The 25,679-nt window shown below is 39.9% G+C and overlaps 1 protein-coding gene across 4 annotated transcripts in view; it reads right to left on the reverse strand.

Annotated features, from left to right (window-relative positions):
- The window catches only part of USP53 (ubiquitin specific peptidase 53), a 75,259-nt gene that overhangs the window by 43,171 nt on the left and 6,409 nt on the right, over positions 1-25,679 (reverse strand). For all 4 annotated transcript variants that reach the window (XM_075543868.1, XM_075543869.1, XM_075543871.1 and 1 more), the window contains exon 2: positions 5,731-6,373. In XM_075543868.1, the coding sequence (XP_075399983.1) occupies positions 5,731-5,874 (144 nt within the window). In that variant the 5' untranslated portion in view covers positions 5,875-6,373. The remainder of the gene's footprint in view (positions 1-5,730; positions 6,374-25,679) is intronic.

Raw genomic sequence — 25,679 nt, forward strand, 5'->3', positions numbered from 1 at the left:
GCTTTGGGTCTCCACTCTACACTGCCCCCTTCATTCACTACGGTAAGATTTTTTTGTTCTGATGATGCCTTATACCTGATCCCTTCGACACCTCATAATCGCACAGGCTGGTGTGCTTCTTCCATGTAGGCTTTGTTGCAAATCCTTTACTTTTTAAGTACATTTTTAAACGAATATGAAAGGGTTAGAGGATTTAATTTGACCTATGTGAGATGTCCTAGTGGGTGCAGTGGTTATGCATTGGGCTGTGATCTGCATGGTTAGCAGTTCAAAACCACCAGTAGCTCTGTGGACGAAAGACAAGGCTTTCTATTCCATAAACAGTTACAGTCTCAGAAACCCACAGAGGGTCACTATGAGTCAGCACTGACTCAATGGCAGTGAGAGTAGATTCGTACCTTTTAAATGCTTGCTTTCAATAATTTCTTACAAGGTGTATTGACAGTGGGCCCCTTTAGTTGCCATTTCCTAGGCAACTAAGAGAGATCTTTCGGAAACAGGAGCAGAGAGCATTTCCAGGACACTCAGGGAAGAAAAGCCCACAGCGGCATGTTCGAGATGCCTGCCTAGAACAGCAGCGGCAGAGACCAGAGGCTGCAGCACGGAAGCCATGGGACAAAGTAAAGGAGCCATGTCCATGACAAAACAGAGGGCTGTGCCCGAGATCTGAGGCCTGAGATATGAGCTGGAGCAGGAGGTGGGCTTCCTGGCCCACTGAGGCCAGGGGACCATTGGCCTAGTGTCTGAGGACCAGAGAGAGACATGGCTGTAGGCTGAGGAGATGTCTTGCTGTGGACCAATGACTATATCTTCATTAATGCTTTCTTATCTAGACTTGGGAAACCTGTTAACTTCCCTAGTAAAGTCCCATAATGCTGAATATTACCTGAATCCTGAGAGGCCACTGTAAGGGATTATCGAACCCCACTGAAAAGTAGAGTGTCCTGGGAGGAATGGTTGATATCAGAATATGATTTTTTTTTTTAAAGGGATAGAGGGTGGAGGCATGTCTGACCTCTGCCTCAAGGCAGCAGGCCTGGGGCTGGTGAGGAGTTGGATTCTCCTTCCTGGCATAGTCAGAGAAAGTCAGATGTGGTCTCTTTGCTGTTTTTGCAGATGCCAAAGTGGCTAGAGTTCAGAAATGTGTACTGAAAGAGACACCAACCAGCAATGTACAGAAAGTCCCTCTGGCATATTCAGGTGGTTACTGAGGAGTACATGCTTGTGAGACTACAGAAAGAAATACCCAAGGGGATCCTAGGAAACAGTGCCCCAAACTGACACTGGCCTGATGCGGCTTGTTTCTAACCACCATGGTAGAAAATGTTACAATTCACAGGGCATTGACTAGGGAAAAAAATTATGGGTCTTTTCTGGAGAAATTAGGGCTACAATAAACAAAGCTTGCATGTAAAATGATCTAACTTTTTCCAAGTATATTAATGCTATCCTAAAACAAAGCTCAAGAATACTTATAGGAATATAAAAATATCCATAATCCAAAAAAGTAAAATTTGGTAGTCATGCAAAACAATGAAAAAGTATAATGCAAAGGGAGAAAAAAATCAACCAACTGAAAAACACACCAAATTCATACAAATAATAGATGAGACGTTTAGAGTAAAACAACTATAACTGTGTTTATTATGTTCAACTTGCTAGTAGAACTACTGAGCAGGTGAAGCACAAAGAAAAAGAATGTTTGAAGACTCCAATGAGGTTTCCACAGGTGAACACTGCAGTGTCTGAGATGATCAACACACTGAGTGGGATTAACAGCAGGTGAAGCATTTAAAAAAGAAAAAAAATAGTGAATTTGAAATCATCAGAATTTTACAAAGGGGAAGAACATACAAGTTTTAAACAAACAAACAATAGACAAAAGGGCAAAAATACAGAAGTGGAAAGAACTGAAATGGAAGCCCTTTTCCTCAGAGCCTGACGGAGGGCTTCATGTTAGGTCTTCTGATGTCTGGCATCCCTACCCAGTGCTGTGCAAGGAATATTGCCTGCACGTTTCCCAGCACTGGACGGCAGCGGAATGACTGAGAAAGGGCAGAACAGTGAACATCGTCAATGGTCTCAAGGTCAGATGGTATCAATACTTTTCTTTTAAAATCATTCTGTTAGGGGCTCATACAACTCTTATCACAATCCATACATACACCAATTGTGTAAAGCACATCTGTACATTCATTGCCCTCATCATTCTCAAAACATTTGCTCTCCACTTAAGCCCCTGTCTTCCCTTAGGTGAGTAAAGGAGCCTCCAAATTGACACATGTCCCAGGTAGAGGGCAATTAGGAATAAAGGTCTGAGTCGTTGACAAGGTCTAGATTTGTGGGTTTCTCAAATGGACTAACTTACAACAGTCACAAGGTCAATTTAACTCACTAATCTCTCTCTCTCCAGTCTCAGCTTTAAGTGAAGAAAACCTTAATAGCAAGGAAGCACGTAAAATAAAATTAAGATATAATCTAGGATCAACAGAAAAAAATGCAATTATTTTAGATTTTCCCCATCTTTAGTACAATGTAGTCAGTAATCAGAAGGACTAAACCAAATTCAAACTAAACTCACTGCCACTGAGTAAATTCGGACTCTTAAAAATCCTACATAATAGGGTAGAATTGTCCCTTTGGTTTTCCAAGACTATAAATCTTTACTGGAGTGAAAAGGTTCCTCCTTCTTTCATGGATTAGCTAGTGGTTAAAATTAAAAAAAATTACCTTGCTATGAGTAGCAGATACTAAAACATATGGAACTACTGAATAAAAACTGTTATATATACAAAAGGATATTTATCTAAGTTAGAAAAATAGTTAGTACATGATTGTTAAAAGAATTTTAAAAGGATTGAAACAAAATATATCAAATTTCAACTTAATTAAAATATCAGTGTCCAAGTTATGATTGCACAGTGATTTAAAGTTGAAAATGGGGTATGGAGAGAGAAGGTGAGTTTCAGAAGTGAGGAAGTTAAAAATGTCCACATTCTCATTTCAACTCAAGCAACTTGCTTCTTTTTACCTTACTGGAAATCTGTCTTGGAATTCTTGTGAGAACAAGAGGAGCAGTAGGTTCACGGAGGAGTTAGTGGGTGACACAAAGAGTTAATTTACTTTGCTGCTAAGCGAAAGGTTGGCGTTCAAGTCTATACAGACAACTTGGAAGTTGTCTGGTGATGGGCTTACTTCTAAAAAATCCGCAATGACAATCTTTTGGACTACAGTTTGACACACATGGTGCTGACATGAGAAGGATTCAACAAGGGCAGTTTTTTCTTTTCTTTTCCTTCAGATTCGCTAGTTTTAAAGATATAATACATCCATGCATGTCTGTTCTTAGGTGTCATCTAGTGTGTGGAGACTGAGAGCGACCCTATGTGAAACAGTGAAACACTGCCTCGTCGTGCACAAGTGCTCTTGACGCTTGAGCCCATCCTTGCAGCCACAGCCTGCGTCACTCCATCTCTCCCACGGGCTTTCTCTTTTTGCCTGACGCTCCACTTCAGGGGTTCGCAACCTTCCTAATGCCACAACCCTTTCATACAGTTCCTTGTGTTGTGGTGATCCCCCCCAACCATAGAATTCTTTTCATTGCTACTTCATCACTGTCATTTTGCTACTGTTATGAATCAGGCGACCCCTGTGAAAGGATCGTTTGACACCTCCCCCAAGGGGTCGTGAGCCACAAGTTGAGAACTGCTGCTCTACTTGATCGAGCATGATGTCCTTCTCCCAGGGCCTCATCTCCAAAGTACATGATTTGAAGTCTCATACATAATAATTATCAATGCATCTTGATTGCACCTAGTCCAATCAATTTCAGACTGAAGACATTGGCAGAATAATTTCTTCATTATTAGCTTTAGTTGTTGATGCACAATAGTTGATTTCTTTGAATGAGGATAGATATAATCCCATCACAGACAATATTGTACTTCAAGATAGATCTTGCAGTGGACTTGCTGACAATAAAGGAAAAGCCATTTCTCTTGATTGCAGAGTAAACCCTATGATTTTCTGCTTCAAAAAAGTCAACACCAATCCATCTCAGCTCACTAATGCCTAGGACACTGATGTCGATGTGTTACACGTCATTTGTTGATGACTTCGAATTATACTAGAAGCATACTTTGTTCGTTCTGTGCATATGTGTGCACATAAATATATATGCCAATCCTCTGTGATTTTATAATTCAATAGTCCAGTCTAATTTTTTTTAAATTAGGGGCTCATACAACTCTTATCACAATCCATAGATATACATACATCAATTGTATAAAGCACATCTGTACATTCTTTGCCCTAATCATTTTCGAAGCATTTGCTCTCCACTTAATTATTATGATAAACTCCAACTCCAAACTTACTGCCGAATCAATTTTGACTCATAGGGACCCTATAGGGCAGGGTAGAACTCTGAGTTTCTGAGACTGTAACTGATTATAGGAATAAAAATACCTGTCTTCTCCCAAGAAGCTGCTGGTGGTTTCGAACTGCTGACCCTGTGGATCACAAGCCAATGAGTAACCCACAGGCTCCTGACTATTATGATAAAGATAAAATTAAATCAAGCTATATATAAAAATGAAAGTATGATAACTTAGTACACTTAAATTTGGTGCAATGTAATAGTAATGGGGAAGGAGCCTTGCCGGTGGGCTAGGTGTTGGGCTGATAAGGGCAAAGTCAGTGATTCATCCCATCAGCCACTCCCAGGGAGAAAGATGAGGCTGTTTCCTCCCATAGAGATTTCATATTGGAATCCCTACGGAGCAATTCTATTCTTCCATACAGAGTTATACCATGAATCAGAATCAACTCATAAAGGGATGATGCTAACTTTTTTCTATAAAATTTGGAAAAAGGAAAATGGGCCTAACATTGCTACATTCTTTATTATTACATTAAAATAATATGCATTAATGAGCAGGGATATGGCAACTCAAATCATAAAACATTAGGGAAATCTTTATCATATGCATACTCTGTAATTGCTGTCTTCTAAATTTTGACCTAAATATGCTTCATAATGAAGTTAAAATTATGTTAAAATTTTACATGATACAATTATCTTTCTTATGTTCTAATACACCTTTGGCCTTTCCTTAGCCGTCCACCTAGCAATTGCACATAGATATTCCCAAAAAGGATAAAAATTGAGTCAAATTAATGTAAACACTACTCAGAAAAACAATTTCAATAGCTGTAAGTTATTTAGCTACTAAGCCATATATTTTTATTTATATAAAGTAATAAAATATACAATCACCGGCCAATGTAAAAGAAATCAGGAAGTTAACAAATCCTATTCAGGAGATGCTAAAGGAAGAAGGAGTGTATAAAGCTTACCAATGTTTTAAAATATAGGGATCATTTTTACAATACTGATTATATTTTCTCAATTGTAGCTTTCCTTATTATTGACAAGACTTCAAAATTTAATAAAACTAAAAATTGAGTAATACTTGTAGTGACACAAAATGCTCTAAGCATAACATTTCTTTGCATTTTCTTAGAAGTATTTAAAATATGTATTCTGAATTTATCAAGTAAACATCTTAAGTCAAAATCATTTTTGTATAACAGAAACATCTTTTTCTGTTAAAAAGACCAGTTTCATTTACTATGGAAACTTAAAAGCCCAGTCAACATATTATTACTACCATTAAAAATCATGTTTAAAGATCTTTAAACAAATGTAACAAGTTATTTTGGTCTCACCTGTACTGCACTGTTGAGAAAGCAGCTGTTCTGTCCGGGTTCATTTAGTAATCCTTTGGTAGGGGCCAGAGAGAGCATACTCCCAGGCTGATAAACTTTTCCAAGATTGCCGGCAGGTTTTCGTAAGAATTTTACCCAGGGCATTTTCAAGCAAATTTATTTGCAAAAATCATAAAGTCATATCTTTATGTGATATTTCTGGTGATAAAATGGATGCTCTCCTGAACTGTCCACTTACATTCAGTGCAATCTGCCAAGTCCATATCTCTCTTGACGCTGTCAATTGTCATGCATTTATTAAGTAAAAATGAAATATATAAATGAGCAGCATGAGAGCTTACAACACCGCTATGTGAACCAAGCCTTAAGTAGCTTCATGTTAAATTTTGTAGTTTAAGACGGATGATGTAAAAATGCCAAGAATAGACATCAGTGAAAAATCATCTCCCTTAAACCCATTTGTCTTGATGGATTAAAAAAGTAGATGATACCAAAGATGTAGAGCTGGCATTTGGTATGATCCCTCTGGTCATTTTCTTTTCTTATTTATGTGTTTACTTTTAATAAGAAGAAGACTGTCCTTCCCAGGTGAGGATATCAAAGGCGGTTCCACATTTCATATCAATCTGAAGTCAAAGCAAATCTATAAGAGAAAATAAATAAATATTTAAATAACAGTAAAGATTAATCATGAAAATGTCTATTTTACTACCTAACCACAAATACTGCAAGTAGAATTAAAACTAACCATTAAAAGGATTAGAACTGATATACTTTCTAAAATATGAAAATTAAAACATTTCAAAATCTAAAATTTTATAGAAATCCTATATAATACTATCTGCCTTAAACTTCAGAATCGACATTTGAATTTCTGTTCTTTAAAACAAATAAATGTTTCTAATATCATATATTGTATTCTGATCTTACAAGTAAAAGAAAGTTTTCTAAGAAAGTCAGTTGATTTTATATAAATTGGCATGCAGAACAACTTTTAAGAAGCATTTCCTGACTAAATCATAAAGTTTACCTCCATCTTATTCAAAATACATGATCCTCTAAATATACTACCAAACATAATGAAAAATATCTATGCTATAGAAGACAAAATAAGTACTGCAATCTACTAAATATACAAAATTTATGCACATCAAAAGACTTCATCAAAAGAGTCAACAGGGAACCCACAGATTGGGAAAAAAATATTCAGTAATAATTCATCAGTTTAAGGGCTAGTCTCCAAAATAATAAAAATAACATCTTAACAAAAAAATATATAAATAACTGAATAAAAAGGGCACAATATAAGAATAGACAATTTATGAAAGATGACATCCAAGTGGCCAACAACATATGAAGAAATGTTAAAATCACTAGCAATAAAGAAATATAAATTAAAACAATAATGAGATGTCATCTCACATGGCCACTTTTAGAAAAATTCAAGAGAGGTAAGAACGTGCTTACATCGTTGGTGGGGCTGTAGAATTCTATGGCCACCGTGGAAATCAGTGTGGCACTTCCTTAAACAAATGTAATCCCAGTGCCTTATGACCCAGCAGTCTCTCTACTGGGGGTATGCCCTAAAGAAATCAAGAACAGCCTTTTCCAGGGTGAGGACCTCCCCACATGATCACGCCTCTCAAAGGGTCTCCTTCATCCTTCCCCGGAAGAAAAGAGGAAACGCAAGAAGTGCTTGGTGCAAAGGCCCAATTCCTACTTCATGCTATTAAATCCTCAGGCTGCTATAAAAAGTCACCACAGTCTTCAGCCATGCACTAACAGTAGTTTTGTATGTTGGCTGCTCTACTGTCCTCTGTCAGCCTACAGGAGGAAAAGCAAGGTTCACAGAAGAATGCTCCTTCAGGTGGAAGCCGCACTAAGAGATCCTGAATCAGATGTGTGGGGAGCCATCCCAATAAACCCAGTTTGGATACCAAAGAAAAAGAAATAAAGAATACAAGGTGGGCATACATATGCACAGCTATGTCTGTTGCAGCAATTTCCACATTAGCAAAAACATGGTAACAACCAAAGCCCCAATTATACGGGAATGGATTAACAAGCTCTGACACATTCATACTATGAAATATTATGCATCAATAGAAAACAATGACAACTCTCTGAAACCTTGTAAGACAGGAGAAAAGCTAAAGACCATTACGCTTGGCAAACTCAAGTCAATATTAAAAAGATAAAAAATAAAAACATTATTGTTATTAGGAAAAAACAAAGAAAAAGAAACATGGTTTATACACCAACAGACAAGATTCTGATGACTACAAGGCGGCCAGGGGTGGGGACCAGAAGAGAGAGGGACGGATAGATACATTATTGAGAGACGGTGGTGTTGTAAGAATCATATCTGGAGGGCTCAAAAGGATATTGTTAATTTCATTTTTTGAGATGGCCAGTGTAAACATATCTGATATGCTTCTTTACAAAAAAAAACCCTCTACATTCTTTATCCTTCAAACATAATAGTGGTCTGAGTAGTTAAACAAACAAACAAACGAGTAAAACTGAAATAGACTTGGAGTCTTTAGTGACACAGAAATTCATCTCAAACAAACAAAACAATGCATAACCCTGGTTAAAAGAACTTTAGCTGTAAAACTTCTCAAGTATTACTAACAAATTTCCTTTTTAATCAACTGAATGTCCTGCATCCATTCAAAAAACATTATTGGGTCTTGTATTGTACCAGGTACTAGTACTAGAACTAACACTAAAGTGAAAACAGGCCAACAGTAACACCATAAGCAGTAAATTATACAATGTATACAAAGGATTATGTGTTCATAGGCTAAGGAGTAAAAAAAAGGAAGATGGATTAGTGTGCATATAATGTATATCATGTGACATGTTTGCAATTTTAAATCTGATCGTCAAAGAAAGTCTCATTGAGGTTGCATGATGATTTGAAAGAGATGGAAGAATCTGGGAGAAAGCATTCCAAACACAAGGTCGACAATTAACTTCAGACGAAGCAGAGCATGTTGGTGGAATACTAAGCCTAGTGCGTTAGAGAAATGTGAGCAAAGCCGTGAACACGAGGGAGAGATACTGAAAAGAAGGATAGAAAGACAGATCGTGTAGGGATGTACACACGCTGGATAGAACGGAAGTCTGATACCTAATCCCATCAACACCTCATGATCCCATGGGCTCCTGTGCTTCTCCCATGTGGGCTTTGTTTGTTTCTCAGCTAGATGGCCACTTGTTTATCCTCAAGCCTTTAAGACCCCAGATGCTATATCTTTTGATAGCTGGGTACCATCAGCTTTCTTCACCCATTTTGATGAGATCAGGTATCATGCATCAAAGATCCAGAACAAAAAAAGCATATCAATGTGAATGAGTGGGCGTGCAGAGTGGAGACCCAAAGCCCATCTGTAGATAATTGGATGTCCCCTTACAGAAGGGTCAGAAGGAAGAGACGAGCCAGTCAGGGTGCAGTATAGCACCAATGAAAAATACAACTTTCCTATACTTCTTTAATGCTTCCATTGCTCCCCCTCTTCCCCACTATCCAGACCTCAATTCTACCTTACAAATTCAGCTAGGCTAGAGCATGTACATGGGTACAGATAAGAACTGGCAACACAGGGAATCCAGGACAGATAAATTCCTCAGGACCAATAATGAGTGCAGCGATACCAGGAGGGTAAGGGGAAGGTGGGGGGAGGAAGGGGGGGAATCTATAACAATGATGTACATATAGCCCCTTCCCAGGGAACGGACAACAGAAAAGTGGGTGAAGGGAGATAGTGATTGTTGTAGACATGAAAAAAAATTTTTTATAAATTGTCAGGGGTTCATGAGGAAGGGGGAAGGATGAGGGGCTGACACCAAGGGCTCAAGTAGAAAGAAAATATTTAGAAAATGATGCACATATATACAAATGTGCTTGACACAATGGATGGATGTACGGGTTGTGATAAGAGCTGTTTGAGCCCCCAATAATTTTTTTAAAAGGGTAAGTCACTGGAGTTTCGTTTCCATGGCAAAGAAAGATGAGTGACAACATGGAGTAGGCCAGCTCAATATGACTGATCAAATATCCACTTAGGGAGGTGTTACAGAACCAAAAGGAGTAAGTTTCAGTCCCCATGGAATTGAAGCCAAAAGACCATTTCCAGGCCCAGCCTTATCACTTCTTAGTCATTTGGTCTTAAGTAAGTTCTTGCCATTTTCAATTCAGAGCTTCATCATGTAGAAAATGAGAAGGTAACAAAAACATTCCCGTTTACCTCATATTTGTTAAATGCCTCAGAAATTGTAAAACACTATATTATGCTAGCTGTAAGCATACTCCTTTTACCTTCCCCTGGTGCTGTGGGATTCAAAGGAGCCTTGATGACATAGTGGTTATGTGTTAGACTGCAAACAGAAAAGTCAGCAGTTTGAAACTACCAGCCTCTCCACGGGAAAAAGACAAGGCTTTCTACTATTGTAAAGTGTTGTTAGGGGCCATTGAGTTAGCTCCAACCCAGAGACCGTATGCACACAGAATGAAACATTGCACAATCCTATGGCATCTTCACAATCATTCCTGTGCCGGAGCCCACTGATCTAGCTTCTGTGTCCGTCCATCTCCTTGAGGGCCTTCCTCTTGTACACCGCCCCTCCACTTTAACAAGCATGACGTCCTTCTGCAGGGACTGGCCTCTCCTGACAATACGTCCAAAGTATATAAGGCAAAGTCTTGCCATCCTTACTTCTAAGGAACACTCTGGCTTTACTTCTTCCAAATACAGATTGGTTTGTCCTTTAAGCATTCCATGGTTCTATCAATATTCATGCTAGTACGACATTTCCAAATGCATCAATGCTTTGACAACCTTCCTTATTCCCTATTCAATGTCCAACTTTCATATGCATATAATGCAATGGAGAATACCAGGGCTTGGGTCAGGCTCACCTCAGTCCTCAAAGTAACATCCCTGCTTTTCAGTACTGTGCAGCAAATTTATCGATTGTAATGCATCTTTTGATCGCTTGGCTGCTGCTTCTATGAGCATTGATTGTGGATCCAACTAAGACAAAATTCATGAGAACTTCAACTTTTTCTCCACTTATCATGACATTACCTATTGGTCCAGTTGTGAAGATGTCAGTCTTCCTTACTTGAGCTGCACTCCTTGCTCTTCATCAGCGAGTGCTTCAGTTACTCCCCACTTTTCATAAAGCAAGGATGTGTCATCTGCAGCAGGTTGTTACTGAGCCTTCCTCCAATCCTGATGCAGCATTCTTAGTGTAATCTAGCTTCTCTGATTTGCTCAGCATATAATTAAACAAGTATGGTGAGAGGGTAACTCTGACGCACACCTTTCCTGATTGTAAACCATGCACTATTCCCTCGTTCTATTCACACAACTGCCTCTTGATCCATGTGCAAGTTCTGAATGAGCACAATGAAGTGTTCCAGAATTCCCATTCCTCTCAAGGGTGCCTAGTGTTACGATCCACACAATCAAATGACTTGCTGAGTCAATTAAACACAAACATTTTTCTGGTCTTCTCTGCTTGCAGCCAAGATCCATCTGACATCAGCAATAATATCTCTTGCTCCTTGTCCTCTTCTGAATCTTGTCCGAATTTCTTGCAGTTCCCTGTCATTATACTGCTGCAAATATTGTTGGATGATCTTAAGCAAGATTCTACATGTGTGCGGTATCAGTGACATAATTCTATAACTGGAGGGCTTGGTTGGGTCACCTTACTTTGAAATGAGCACAATTAAGGATCTCTTCCAGTCAGTTGCCATGTAGCTGTCTTCCAAATTTCCTAACATAGACGAATGAGTGCTTCCAGTGCTTCTTCAGCCTTCTGAAACACTTCCATGGGCATTCCGTCAATTCCTAGAGCCTTGCTTTTGGCTAATGCATTCGGTGCACTTGGAACTTCTTCCTTCAACACCATTGGCTCATGTTTATATGCTGCCTCCAGAAATGGTGGACTGCCGACTAGGTTCTTTGTGGTACAGTGACTCTGTGTGTTCTTTTCCATCTTCTCTTGAGGTTTCCTAGATGACTCAATACTTTGCCTATAGGATCTTTTAAACTGCAAGCCAAGGCCTGACTTTCCCCCTTGAGTTCTGTCTGTTTCAGATGTGCTGAGCATGTTCTTCCCTTCCGGTTTCCCAATTCTCGATCCTTGCACATTTCATTATAATAGCTGGCTTTGGCTTCTGGAGCTGCCCTTTGACATTTTCTATTCAGCTACTTGACTTCATGCTTTCCTCCATTTGCTTCAGCTACTCTACTATTAAGATCAAGTTGATGTCTCTTCTGACATCGACTCTGATCTTTCCTTTCTTTTCTGTCTTTTTAATGGCCTTTTGCTTTCTTCATAAGTGATGGTCCTGATGTTCTCTCCCCCACAACTCAGTTTATCAAGTCTGCTGTCATTAGTATTCAATGAGTCAAGTATGATCTTGAGATGTTCTTGAAATTCAGGTGAGATAGACTCAAGGTCATAATTTGACTCTTGTAAATTCGTTTTAATTTTTTGCAGCTTTGAATTTACATTTGAGCAATTTATGGTCTGTTCCACAGTAGGTCCCCGGTCTGGTTTTAGCTGCTGATATTGAGCTTCTCCTTTCTGTCTTCCCACAGAGGTAGTGTGGTAGTTACATAATCTGTTGTCAATTTGAGACTTAAGAGTGAAGGGGTAGAGTTTAGCCTGTCAATCAGGTTGCAGCTTGATGATCTCATTTGGAGGTGCTAAGGAGATAAAGAGCTCACTGGAGTAGGAACACATAGACACTCCCCGCAGGTCATTCCTGTGGACAAGATACATGGAGCTATGCTAGAGCCCTGGAGCTGAAGGAGCCATGTGAAGACCCCTGCCAGTGCCGAAATGCTTCCACTGCCACTGGATCCGCAAGACTTTCCACCAACTGGCATGTAATCTTCCTGCATTCAGCATCATAGCATGTGTTGCATGACTGAAGAATTCATAGATTGGTATCGGTACATATGGGCTCATATCTGACTTATGGACTTGATCTGGACTAAGCTGGAATATTTTCTCAATATTCAATTGCTCTTGTATATAAAGTTCTTTCTTATACATATGACTCTCCCTAAATTTGTTTCTCTAGTCTACCAGGACTAACACATGTAGTAGATTTTACTTCTATGTATTCTTTTTGGGAAGTCCATGTGCCTTCTGTGTTGTTAAAGAAAGGTATTTGCTATAAACAAGTTGTCAAGAGTTATAGTCTTGGAACCCCCAGGGGCAATTCCACCCTGCCTTATAATGCTGCTCGGAGTCAGAATCAACTCTATAAACAGCGAGCTTGTTGGATTTTTGATTTGTTTTTTAGTTCAGTGTGAGATCATTGTTCAAACCCACAAGATGCTCCGTAGAAGAAAGATGAGGCTGTCCGCTCCCATGATGATTTATAGCCCCAAACCCTATGTAGGCTCATTGAGTCAGAATCTATATGATGGCAGTGGGTAAAATGATCAACCTGGTCCTGAAAACATTTCACACACCCACATAAATTTTAATTAAATTTAGTAATATTTTACACATCATTAAAGGAGCTCTGTATTGATAGTATCTTTTTTTTTTTGCTGTTGTTAATGGAAGAATCCTTTAATGAGACACCACATCTATACCATGAATTGTATAAATGTATAAGAAATAATCCCTAACTTTAAGGAGCTTAGTGTGATGAGGGGTACAGAAACAATAAAAGCAGTCCCTAGGAGGTGCAACTATCAGTCAAAAGATTGGTAGTTTAAACCTACCCAGAGGTTCCTCAGTGGGCAAGTATGGCAATCTGCTGCCAAAAGGCCACAGCCTCGAAAACTCTATGTAGTAGTTGTAGTCTAGATATGCAGCATCAAGAGTCAGAATCAACAGATGGTAACTTACAACAACAGCAGAGATACACAGATAGCTTTATTATAGCTTCCTTTCCTATACAAAATGTTAACCTATATCATGTGATGATGACTCTCTCCTTCCAACTCAACCAAAAATAAAAGGGACAAATGGAGAACATACTTGGTGCACTCACTTCCTAAATTATGCAAAGAGAAAGGAACTCTGCTACACGGGGACGGGTAGGGGGGGGGGTAGATTGTAAAGTCATGAAACTGGAGCCCAGGTGGTTTGGGACGTGGTACTGAAGTATAGGTGACTAAGCAGGCCCTTATGTGTTGTCCTCACTCACATTCCACACAATACGAAGTTACTTTTTGGAATCAACCCTCAATGTTATATTTCATTGTACATATGGTCACTGTGAATCAACACCAACAACTGAAGATAATGAGTACACACACACCACTACCCCCACATATAAAACACCAAAATTAAAAGTTCAAACAATGGGTTAAACTAGCAAACTGAACTAAGAGGAAGACCCCGTTAGCAAATGATAGGTTTGAGGCAAGAAATTGTCTTACAAAGCACTAAAATCAAGAAAACCAAACCTAATGATTTAAACTAAGTGAAAAGTTTAGATTTTTTTAAACATTAAAAAAAACAGAAGAAAAAGCTAAAATATACCCATATCAATCTATTAGAATTCTCAAAATGAGAGCAAACAAGGAAATTGGATACTTTTAGAAATTAAAAAGAATTTCACAAAATTAAAAACAAACCCAGAGACAGAAAAACAGGATAAGTCAAAAATCCAAACATGATGTGAGGAAGAAGCAAGATGAAAATTATAAAACTTTAAACTAAAAGGGGGGTGGGAGTTTGGTTTTGATTGACTTCTAGTCTACTGATAGTCAACAGTAGAATAAAAATAAATAAATCCAAACCAAAACTAACAAAAAGGTCAAAGTTTTAATAATGCCAAAAAAGGGGATAATTAAGCAGCTAACAAAACTGTTTATTAATCTTCAATCTTAAATGCATATTTAAGGTGAAAAAAGCCAGTCCGAAAAAGTTATATACTGTATGTCATTTCAAAAAGGCAAAAATACAAGCTGGTAAAAGGATTAGTAGGTGCTGGAGGATGGGAGTGGGAAGGGCAGAGAGACTAAGTGGACCACAGAGGATATTTAGTAGTTAAGGTGTTCTGTGTGCCATTGTCGTGGCAGATAGATGCACTACAGTTATCAAAACTAAAAAAGCTGTACAGGGGGTGGACTAGAATAAAGGCAGGGAGTACGAAAAAAAAAAGCTGTACAATAGAAAGTGAATTTTGATATAAACTATGGATTATAATGTGTGGGTAATAATGTTTATACGCAGTCATCAATGTAACAAATTCACTAATGCAACATATTAACAATAGATAAAACCCTGTGCTTAAGAGGGAAAATTATGGAGACAGCAGGAAATAGGTTTGTTGTTGCTGATTCATTAAAGATGTAATTGTACTATTTTATCCTTCTGGCAATATTGCAGCAACCTGGGCACAACTATTAAAATTGAGAAAGCAAAGAGATTCAACCACAAAATCATAATCCTAGGAATCCTGCCCACAGAAATAAAAGTATCACCTTATTGAAATATATTAGTTATTTGAAGTAAATAAGCAAGGAAACAAAGTAATGTCCAACAGGGACATGATGGCAAAATAAGGTCTTTTGAGTGACAAAGGCTAAGACGCAGAAACGTGATATGATCCTATTTTGGTAAAACAATGTATAAGTGAAAATATATGTGTTTTGCGTGATCATCTGAGCCCAGAAAATATACACCTGTGTGACTGAAATGGGTGTGGATACTAGACAGAAAATAAAGTGGGAAAAGGTTGCAATGAAAAATTAATAGTATGCTCGATAATCATACCTATGCATGATGTAAAGTTATAAATGTGCATATACAAATATAAATAAAAAGTTTTAAAAAGATATACCAGGCAAGTATAAACCAAGAAACAAAACAGCTATTTTCTGTTCCCTCTGTGGAACTCTTTCCCCTGGTTTTCTGTCCCATATGATCCAGTCACCCTTCTCACTCACTGCCATCGAGTCAATTCTGACTCATGGCTACCTGGTAGCACAGAGTAGCGCTGCCCTTTGGGTTTCTGAGACTGTGGATTTTTACAGGAGCAGAGAACCTCCAGCTTTCTCCTGTGGAGCAGCTCATTCCTTAGCCCCGACTCCACCAGGGCTTCTCTAGTCACAATGGCTATAAAGAGTGAGGTCTCCTTGAAGTTACAAGTCACCATGGCTTGAACTTTCTGATCTTCATAAGCAACTAAACCAAACAAAATATATTAAAAAATGTTTTAGACTCTGGGCCACAGGACCGTCAAAACTACTGACACGAACCCTGCACTCCAGGGTGTTTCTGGTTTAGTGTTTGGAGGCACTTTCAAAAACGAATATGAGGAGTATAACTGAAGATACAACTGCCCGTCTCATTGATCAGGTAAGAAAGATCAGCGTTCCGTGAAACTAGTCACCCTCAGTCCCCTGCCAACTGGAACACAGCTTTAAATCAGATCCATAGAGATATTAAATCTTTCCTACTCTCCAACTCAGCACCACTTAATCACATTGGGTTCGCCTGTTAAATATGTATGTTTCTGGACCTCACACTAAGAAACACAAGTTTAAAATGAAATCAGCCATCAAAAAGCGCATGAAGATGGTCAACATCTTTAGTCATTAGGGAAATACAAATCAAAACCGCAATGAGATACTGCTAGAATGGTTATTATCAGAAAATGGAACACAAGCAGCATTGGAGAGCGTGAAGAAAATGGAACCCAGGAAGTCTAAATTCAGGATTCCTCAGGGGGCAAAAATGGTTGCCATGCTTGTTGTTAAATCAAAAGTTAGAGACTTGATTGACTCTAACCAGAAGCAGTTCAGAAAAAAACCCTTAATACTCCACTTCTAAAAATCAGCCACTGAAAAGCCCACAAAGCACAGTTCTACTGTGATACTCATCCGTTCACAATTAAGAAGAATGCAACAGCAACTTGTAAAACTAACCTCATCTTTCTATTTGTTTTTCCCTGGCCAAATTGGGACAAAAAGTCAGCAAGTAGCCTGCTTTAAAACTTGTGAATGGTAGCCCTAAAATGAGAAATAGTTTTCCAAAGTGCCGGTTTAATGAGTTTACTTTACAATACACTACCCATAAAGAATGGTGCTGTACAAAACACTGGGGCCATTATGTTTCCTTTTAATAAGGCACTCTAGGGCATTCACAACTCATCCCATCAAAAGATGCATTTAAAGCAATGTTTTAAGTTCTTGTGTTTTATCTATTATCAATATTTACAATATCAAAACAGAATAATAGATTTATAGGTTCCAAAGGTCATTTTAATTACATTTAGCACATACATACATGTAATTATAAAGAGTAATAAATCTCAATTGCTTGGAATTTCCAGATTGTTCTTTAACAAGTCATCTTTCCCCTTTTGACTTCACCAACTTAGACTTGCCTGTAGGAGATCTGGGCTCAGTTCCAGCCAATGCACCTTAAGCACAGTCACCATTGTCAGTGGAGGTTTCCAGGTAGTGGAATAAGAGGTCCTTTGATAGTATAAACAGTTATGCGTTTGACAACTATTTGATAGGTTAGCGTCTGAACCAACCCAGAGGTTCCTTAGAAGACTGGGCTGGTGATTTGCCTCTGAAAGATCACAGACTTGAAAATCCTGTGGAACAAGTCTACTCTTTGTGGGGTCATAATGAGTCCCATTGGACTTGAAAGCAGTTAACAAAACAACACAAGGTGAACAGGTTTTGTAGTGCTTCCAGACAAAGGCATGCTTATTATTGTTTCTGCATGTCTATCTAGATAAGAGAGGTGGGATAAACAACCCAAAGGTGAAAACAATGGACCTCCAGTTGCAGGGGACACGGGACAGGGGGAGGTGAGGAAAAGGAAGTGGGTGTTAACAAACCCAGGGACAAGGGAACAAGAAGTGATCTAAAATTGATGATGAGGAGGGTGTAGGATGCCTGGTATGGCTTCCTGGTATGGCTTGATCAAGGGCAATGTAGCTGAGAGGAATTAATGAAACACAAATGAAGGCCAAACATGATAGTGGGACAAGAGGAAAGGAAATAGAGAAAAGAACTAGTAGGCAAAGGGCATTTATAGAGGTCTAAATACATGCATATACATATGTAAATATATTTATAAAGATAGGGAAATAGATCTATATACATATATTTATGTTAAGTGTTAAGGTAGCAGATGGACATTGGGCCTCTACTCAAGTACTCCCTCAATGCAAGAACACTTTGTTCTAATAACCTGAAATTCTATGATGCTCAGCTTCCCAACATGATCACTGAAGACAAAATGGGTGCATAAACAAATGTGGTGAAGAAAGCGGATGGTGCCTGGCTATCAAAAGACATAGCATCTGGGGTCTTAAAGGCTCGAAGATAAACAAGTGGCCATCTAGTTGAGAAGCAACAAAGTCCACATGGAAGAAGCAAACCAGCCTCTGTGATCATGAGGTATCAATGGGATCAGGTATCAGACATCAAAGACCCAGAACAAAGGATCATATCATTGTGAATGAGGGGGAGTGTGGAGCGCAGACCCAAAGCCTATCTGTAGGCAATTATACATCCCCTTACAAAAGGGTCACAAGGAAGAGATGAGCCAGTCAGGGTGCAGTATAGCACCAATGAAACAAACAACTTTCCTCTAGTTTTTTAATGCTGCCTCTCCTCCATTATCATGACCCCAATCCTACCTTACGAACCCAGCTAGACCAGAGTATGTGCACAGATACAGATAAGAGCTGGAAACACAGGGAATCCAGGACAGATAAACCCCTCAGGACCAATAATGAGAGTAGAGATACCAGGAGGGGAAGGGGAAGGTGGGAGCAGAAAGGGGGAACTAATCACAATGATCTATATATAACCCCCTCCCAGGGGGACGGACAACAAAGAAGTGGGAGAAGGGAGACATCGGTCAGTGTAAGACATGAAAAAATAATAATGTATAAATTGTCAGGGATTCATGAGGTAGGGAGGGTGGATGAGGGAGGGGGGAAATGAGGAGCCAGTCGGGGAGGGCTCAGGTGGAGGGGTTATGTTTTGAAGGTGATGATGGCAGTAGATGTATGGATGTTGTTGACACAATGGATGTATGGGTAGATTGTGATGAGAGCTGTACGAGCCCCCAATATAATGATTTAAAAAAAAAAAAAAAAGGATTTACAACCTGGGAAATCCAATATAGGAAACCCTAAGAGTTGGAGCTCATGGGATGACTGGAGGAGGAAGGTTTGTTTTTCGGTTTGATGCTTCTGGATATTACCTTGGAAAAGAGTTCTTTGTTGCGTTAATGAAACAAGATCAGTATATAGTGAAGAGCACTTCTCAGAGCAACTTCTTTCCTTACAAATTTTAAGGAAGCTTCTTTAGAGAAAGATGAGAGTTACAGCCTCAGTCTCACCAGGGAAGTTCTATTCTGTCCTTGTTCTGAGTTTGTTTAGCTGCTGGTGTAATCAATTTAAGTTGAAGTAATTGAGCCTTAAGGTTCAAAGTAAAAATTAAAGAAGACGGGGAAGGGTGCATTTGGGCAAGTCTTGTATTTTAGCACAAATATGCACTTCCAAAACCAAACTCACTGCTATTCAGTCATTTCTGACTCATAGTGACTCTATAGTAACAGGTCCAGGGAGACACTCATATGTGCTTCATATGTGCTTAAGAACGAGCTTTATATAATGAGTAACTGCATATCGAGAAACATCCCAACCCAGGCCAGGTCAAGTCCATAAGTCCAATATTAGTCCATATGTACAACACTAGTCCATAAATTCCTCTTTAGACTTATGCAGCCAGGCAATAATGCCAAATGCAGGAAGAACGAAAGCCAGTGGGTGGAAAGTCTTATAGACCAGTGGTGAAAGGATCTCAGTTGATGTGGGTCTTCACATGGTTCCTCCAGTCCAGGGCTCTGGCTCCATCAGTGTGTCTCCATGTGGCTTGTCAACAGGAATGTCTTGCAGGGAGACCAAGATGAGAGTTTGTGTGGGTCTGGCCTCTAGTAAGCTATTTATCTCCTTAGCACCTCCAAATGAGGTCATGAAGCTGCGACCTGATTGACAGGTTAAACTCTACCCCTTCACTGTTAATAATCTCAAGTTGACGCCAAATTATCCAACTACCACAGCAGACCAGCCCTTACAGGTTTTCAAGACTCGCTTTATGGGAATAGAAACGCTCAGCTTTCTCCCTTGTAGCTGGCTAGGGTTTTTGAACTGCTAACCTTGTAGTTAGCAGCCCAATGCATAACCTCAATGCCACCAGGGTTCCCAAAAGATTATGTAAAACTGCCTAACCATGGTGACATATTCCAAAATCAGACAGCTTGCCCATTTGGCTGTGTGTGTGTGTGTGTGTGTGTGTGTGTGTGTGTGTGACCTTGAGGGGGCGGGGGTGGGGGTTGAGATCTAGATCCCGCTCCAGACTATTGTTTTCTCTAAGAACTCATAAAAATTGTTTCCTCTGAGAACTCATGAAAATCAGTATTTTCTGACTTGAACTATAGGATGAGGCATCTAAAGAGGGCAATCATTTTAGTAAAGTACTGCCAGGCTTTGTGCTAATCTCCTGAACACACTGCTTTTTATTATGAAAACCAAAGGAGACATAAGGACTCTACTCCTATATTTAATTTCTAGTTTTTGAGTTATAGAAAGACCTATATAATGGAGGATGAACTCAAATGAGATAGTTTGCCAACCAGACATCAATTTCCCCAAAAAAGGTGCTTCTCCTAGTATATTTGAATCACAAAGAAATATAAACTATAGAGTTGTCAGTTTATAAAATGAAGATATAGAGACTAATGACATTACTGTGACCAAAATGTTTGGTTATCAGAGTTATGAGCTTGGTATCATCAGATAAGGCTTTTACAAAACTTTCTGGACTTTAAAAATCCCTTGAGGTAGTAAATCTTTCCTAATTGGTATAGTGGCTATGTAATTCGGCTGAGATCCAGGTGGTCAGTAGTTCAAAACCACCAGCTCTGTAGAAAGACAGAGCTTTCTACTTCCTTAAAGAGTTAGTTTCATATGCCCAAAGAAATGAGAAAGATCACAAACACGCCTATACTCTCCCGTGTTCACTGCACCAAAGTTCACAAGAGCAAGAAGTTCAGTTCACAATTGCAAAAAGTTGGAAACAGCCCAAATCCCCATCAGTAGCAGAATGGATAAAAAAAGTTGTTATATCCACACAATGGAGTGCCATGCATCCCTAAAAATCAGTGATGAAACCATGAAACACCGCATGACACGGAGGGATCTGGAAACCACGATCACAAAAGGACAAATACTGTATGAGTTTCCTGCTGTGGGGATGAGCACCAGGAGGGAAACATGCTCAGGCCGTCCAGTCTGCTGGCCAGGGTGGAACGTGCTCAGGCCGTCCAGTCTGCTGGCCAGGATGGAACATGCTCAGCCGTCCAGTCTGCTGGTCAGGATGGAACATGCTCAGCCGTCCAGTCTGCTGGCCAGGGTGGAACGTGCTCAGCCGTCCAGTCTGCTGGCCAGGGTGGAACGTGCTCAGGCCGTCCAGTCTGCTGGCCAGGATGGAACATGCTCAGCCGTCCAGTCTGCTGGCCAGGGTGGAACGTACTCAGGCCGTCCAGTCTGCTGGCCAGGGTGGAACATGCTCAGGCCGTCCAGTCTGCTGGCCAGGATGGAACATGCTCAGGCCGTCCAGTCTGCTGGCCAGGAGGGAAACATGCTCAGGCCATCCAGTCTGCTGGCCAGGGTGGAACACGCTCAGGCCGTCCAGTCTGCTGGCCAGGATGGAACGTGCTCAGGCTGTCCAGTCTGCTGGCCAGGATGGAACGTACTCAGGCCGTCCAGTCTGCTGGCCAGGAGGGAAACATGCTCAGGCCGTCCAGTCTGCTGGCCAGGGTGGAACGTGCTCAGGCCGTCCAGTCTGCTGGCCAGGATGGAACGTGCTCAGGCCATCCAGTCTGCTGGCCAGGATGGAACGTGCTCAGGCCATCCAGTCTGCTGGTCAGGATGGAACGTGCTCAGGCCATCCAGTCTGCTGGCCAGGATGGAACGTGCTCAGGCCGTCCAGTCTGCTGGTCAGGATGGCCAGCCAGCTTGGTAGAGAGACCGACTGGTGCCCACAAACCATGCACTATCCTAGGTGTGTATCTAGAAGGTCACGTTGGTGGATGGATCCTCACGTCAGGTAGGATCAGATTTTTGAGAGAGGGGGAGGTAAGGATGACCAATTACTGGTTGTCTTGCAAAAATGTAACAAGGTTTCCCCAGACTATCAGACTGATGAGGGATATTGATGGGAAAGTCAAGTCAGGAAGCGGGAAAGGGAGCAGACACCGCTGGGAGAAGATAAGTGCATATCAATTGGTAGAAAAAGGGGACGGATCAACCTCCTAGTGGGGTGAAAAATGACACAATCTGTTAAGGACCCTAAGGCGGCAGCATGCTTGGTAATGTGCCCCTAATAAACCACATTGATCGGAGCTTCTGCATAACCCCTGGAAACTCAGGCCTTGAGCCATAGAACACTGACACCAAACCCTGGATTTCCAAGACGCACAACATGTTCCACAGGCCGTTCCAGAGGTATGCGATGTGGCAACCCCACTGGGTGAACTAGCCTCTACCTCAAACACACCTGTAACCTCAAGACTGGAATTACATGGTGTGTGAAGAAGCAGAAGACAACTACACCAAGAGTACTGAACTGTCAGTGGGTGCACTAACATTTACTTACTACTGCAATGCCCTATTCGGTGTATTAAGATATGTATTATTCTGGCAGATCTGTGTCTGACATTGTCAGTGAATATTATTTTTAAGTTTTGCCTGACCACCAACTCCCATTATTTTTGCAAAGAGCATCCCACCAACTCCCATTATTTTTGCAAAGAGCATCCAATCACGTAAGGATTTATTCCGTATAAGTGAATAATCCATGTACTGCCAGTTAGCCCACACTTCAATCTCTCTCTCTCTCTCTCTCTCTCTCTCTCTCTCTCTCTCTCTCTCTCTCTCTCTCTCTCTCTCTCTCTCAGTAGTGTTTTAAAACTAGTACCATGGGCTAATCAATGACATTATAAACAGATGGTCCTTATGGTCCAGGGAGATGAACAATAAGATTCTTTACCATAAATTATCAAGGATGTCTCTAAGGTGAACCAGAGGCAGATAAAAAACACAAATTAAAAAAACACATAAATTCAGGAATAGATTTTGGGTTCACACATAATCCCAGCTCCAATTTAAGAATAATTAGTTCTTACATTATGGCCATGCTTGATACTCACCTTCATAAGGAAACACAAGAGATATGAATACTATAGCAAAGCATGGTGAAAAATGAGATGATGCCGAGCTACTAGAAAGAATAGCATCTGGGGTCTTGTCTTAAAGGCTTATTTTCAAACAAGCAACCATCTAAGTGAGATGTCAACTTAGCCCACGTAGAAGAAGCACACTAACACCTGTGATCCGAAGACTGTAAATTATATAATCCAAATCTGAAGGAGAGAATAGTGAGATTAAATTGTGTGATTGCTATGGGTGACGTGGAAGCCTAAAAGACATGTGTAGGCTCCACCCAGGGAATAAGCCTCCAATAATTTCCCTTCAACCATATTTGAGGGATGGGAATAACCGGTTATCACACAGAGAGTACTGGAGAGATGACAGTGGTAGATTAAAATGTTCACTCTCACTTGAACGGTTAAAGCCCCGTCACTTGATCTCCCTTCTGATGTACTTGCAGCTCAATCTGGTTTTTAATATTTTCTGGTTTTAGTTCATATTGGAGTTTTTCTCTGTTGCATTTTGCCATTATTGGTAGTCTTCTTGACTATTTTTTCCCTATGTTTTGTGGTATATAAAACCCAGGATAGGTGAATCTATAGAGACGACAGCTAGAATAAGAGTTACTGGGGTGTGGTGGGGAAGTAGGGGGTAAGCAGAAGCTGATATCAAGGAAGTCAAGAAGGAAGAAAATGCTGTCATATGAAACTGATCATACTTGCCTGCCCTTTACCTATAGACATGGCATCTACATCTAATGTTATGGAGTAAAATAGAATTTTTTATTGTGGTATTTATAAAGCAGAAGATGAGCAAAGAATGTCTTACTGGGTTCTTGATAAGAACAGATTCCACATTCTAATATTGACCTCAAGACTTCCATAGCGATTTACTCTACCTCTAATAAAGTAACATAACACATTACTCAACTACTCAATCATTAAAGCACATTAGTTTTTTCTTCTCTAATCATTATCTACATAAAAGGGCCCTGAGGGTTATTGTGGTAATCATACATCATGTATAAAATACGTAGTAAATGCCCAACTTATGGTAGGTATTCAATAAAGAAGAGCTAACAATAATAAAAGCTAGCAACATTATTTTTATATAATTGATGTTATTGAATAGTATGTGTGGAAATGTATTCTTTATAGTTTCATAACAACAAAGTAAAAAATTACACACAGAACTATTTACAATTAACTATTACACTCCAAGGTATACATCAAAGGGAATTTAATTCAGAGGCTCACATAGATGTGGTACACTAATGTTCATTGCAGCATTACTCACAATAGACCCCCCCCCAAAAAAGGAGGGGTGGAGACAAACCAAAAGCAAACTCACTGCCACTAAGTAGATGCCGACTCATAGCAACTCTATAGAGCACAGTAGAATGGCCCCTGTGGGTTTCAAGAGAAAACAGACCGCAAGATAGCATTGGTTAAGGATGGAAAGAAGTCAAGAATGAAACGCGCGCACACCCACACACATCACAGGGATAAGAAAGGGAAGAAGGAAAACACCCAGCACAAAAGGTATAAGATAACATCACAGAATACACAGATGGAGATAATATCCCTGAGTATCCGTGGACAGAACTCTGGCATTAAAGGGGAGAGGCTAGCAGAATGGCTGAGAAAACACAACCCATAAAGCTGCTGCCTACAGGAGACACATCTCAAGACTACAGACAAAAATGGGCTGAGAATCAAAGGCTGGAGAAAAGCATACCAGCAAACAGCAATTCAAAAAAAGCAGGGTTGCAATCCTAATCTTGGATAAAATTGACCTTAAAGTGCAAACCATAAGAAGAGATAGTGCTCAAGATAACAGTAGATAAAAAAGAAACAATAAGCATTAAAAACATACATTCCCCAAATGAGAGACCTGCTGAAAACGTCAACCAAACACTCCAAAAGATGAAAAAAGAAATCACAGGCTCAACAATTATAGTAGATGACTTTGATACACTGCTCTCTGAGAAAGGTAGATCACAGGGAAAGAAACTCAACAAGCAGGCTAGAAATATAAACACTACAATTAGACAATTTGACCTAATAGATATTCACAGGCAAATACAAAATAAAGTCACATTCTTTTCAAGTCCACATGGCACATATTCGACCAATGGAAAAGAACCGAAAACCCAGATATAAAATCAGCAGCATACAGAAAACTGATCTTTGATAAGGGCCCCAAAAATATCAAATGGGAAGCAGATGCCTTCTTCAACTAGTGGTGCTGGAAAAGATGGATATTTACCTGCAGAAAAATGAAGCAAGACCCTTATCTCACTCCATGCACAAGAATAAACGCAAGGTGGATCACAGACCTCAAGGTAAAACCCTAAACTATTAGGGTCATCAATGAGGGAACTGGGACCAACCTGAGAACTTTGGTTCAGGGAATACATAGGCTCTCAGAAATAGGGAAGGACACAAAGACAGATGAGGCACAAATTGACAAATGGGATATACTGAACATAAAACACCTGTGTACATCTAAAGAATTCACCAAGAGAGTAATAAGAGAGCCCACAAAGCAGGAAAACATCTTTAGCAATGACACATCAGACAAAGGCCTTATTACTAAAATCTATAATACTCTGCTAGCTTTCAAAAACAAACAAACTAATTGCCCACTAAGGAGATGGACAAAGGACCTGAACAGAAGTTTCACAAAAGGGCAGAAATCTGAATGGCCA

Source organism: Tenrec ecaudatus, chromosome 3 (assembly GCF_050624435.1).
Source record: "Tenrec ecaudatus isolate mTenEca1 chromosome 3, mTenEca1.hap1, whole genome shotgun sequence".
In the NCBI taxonomy this organism is placed as follows: domain Eukaryota; kingdom Metazoa; phylum Chordata; class Mammalia; order Afrosoricida; family Tenrecidae; genus Tenrec; species Tenrec ecaudatus.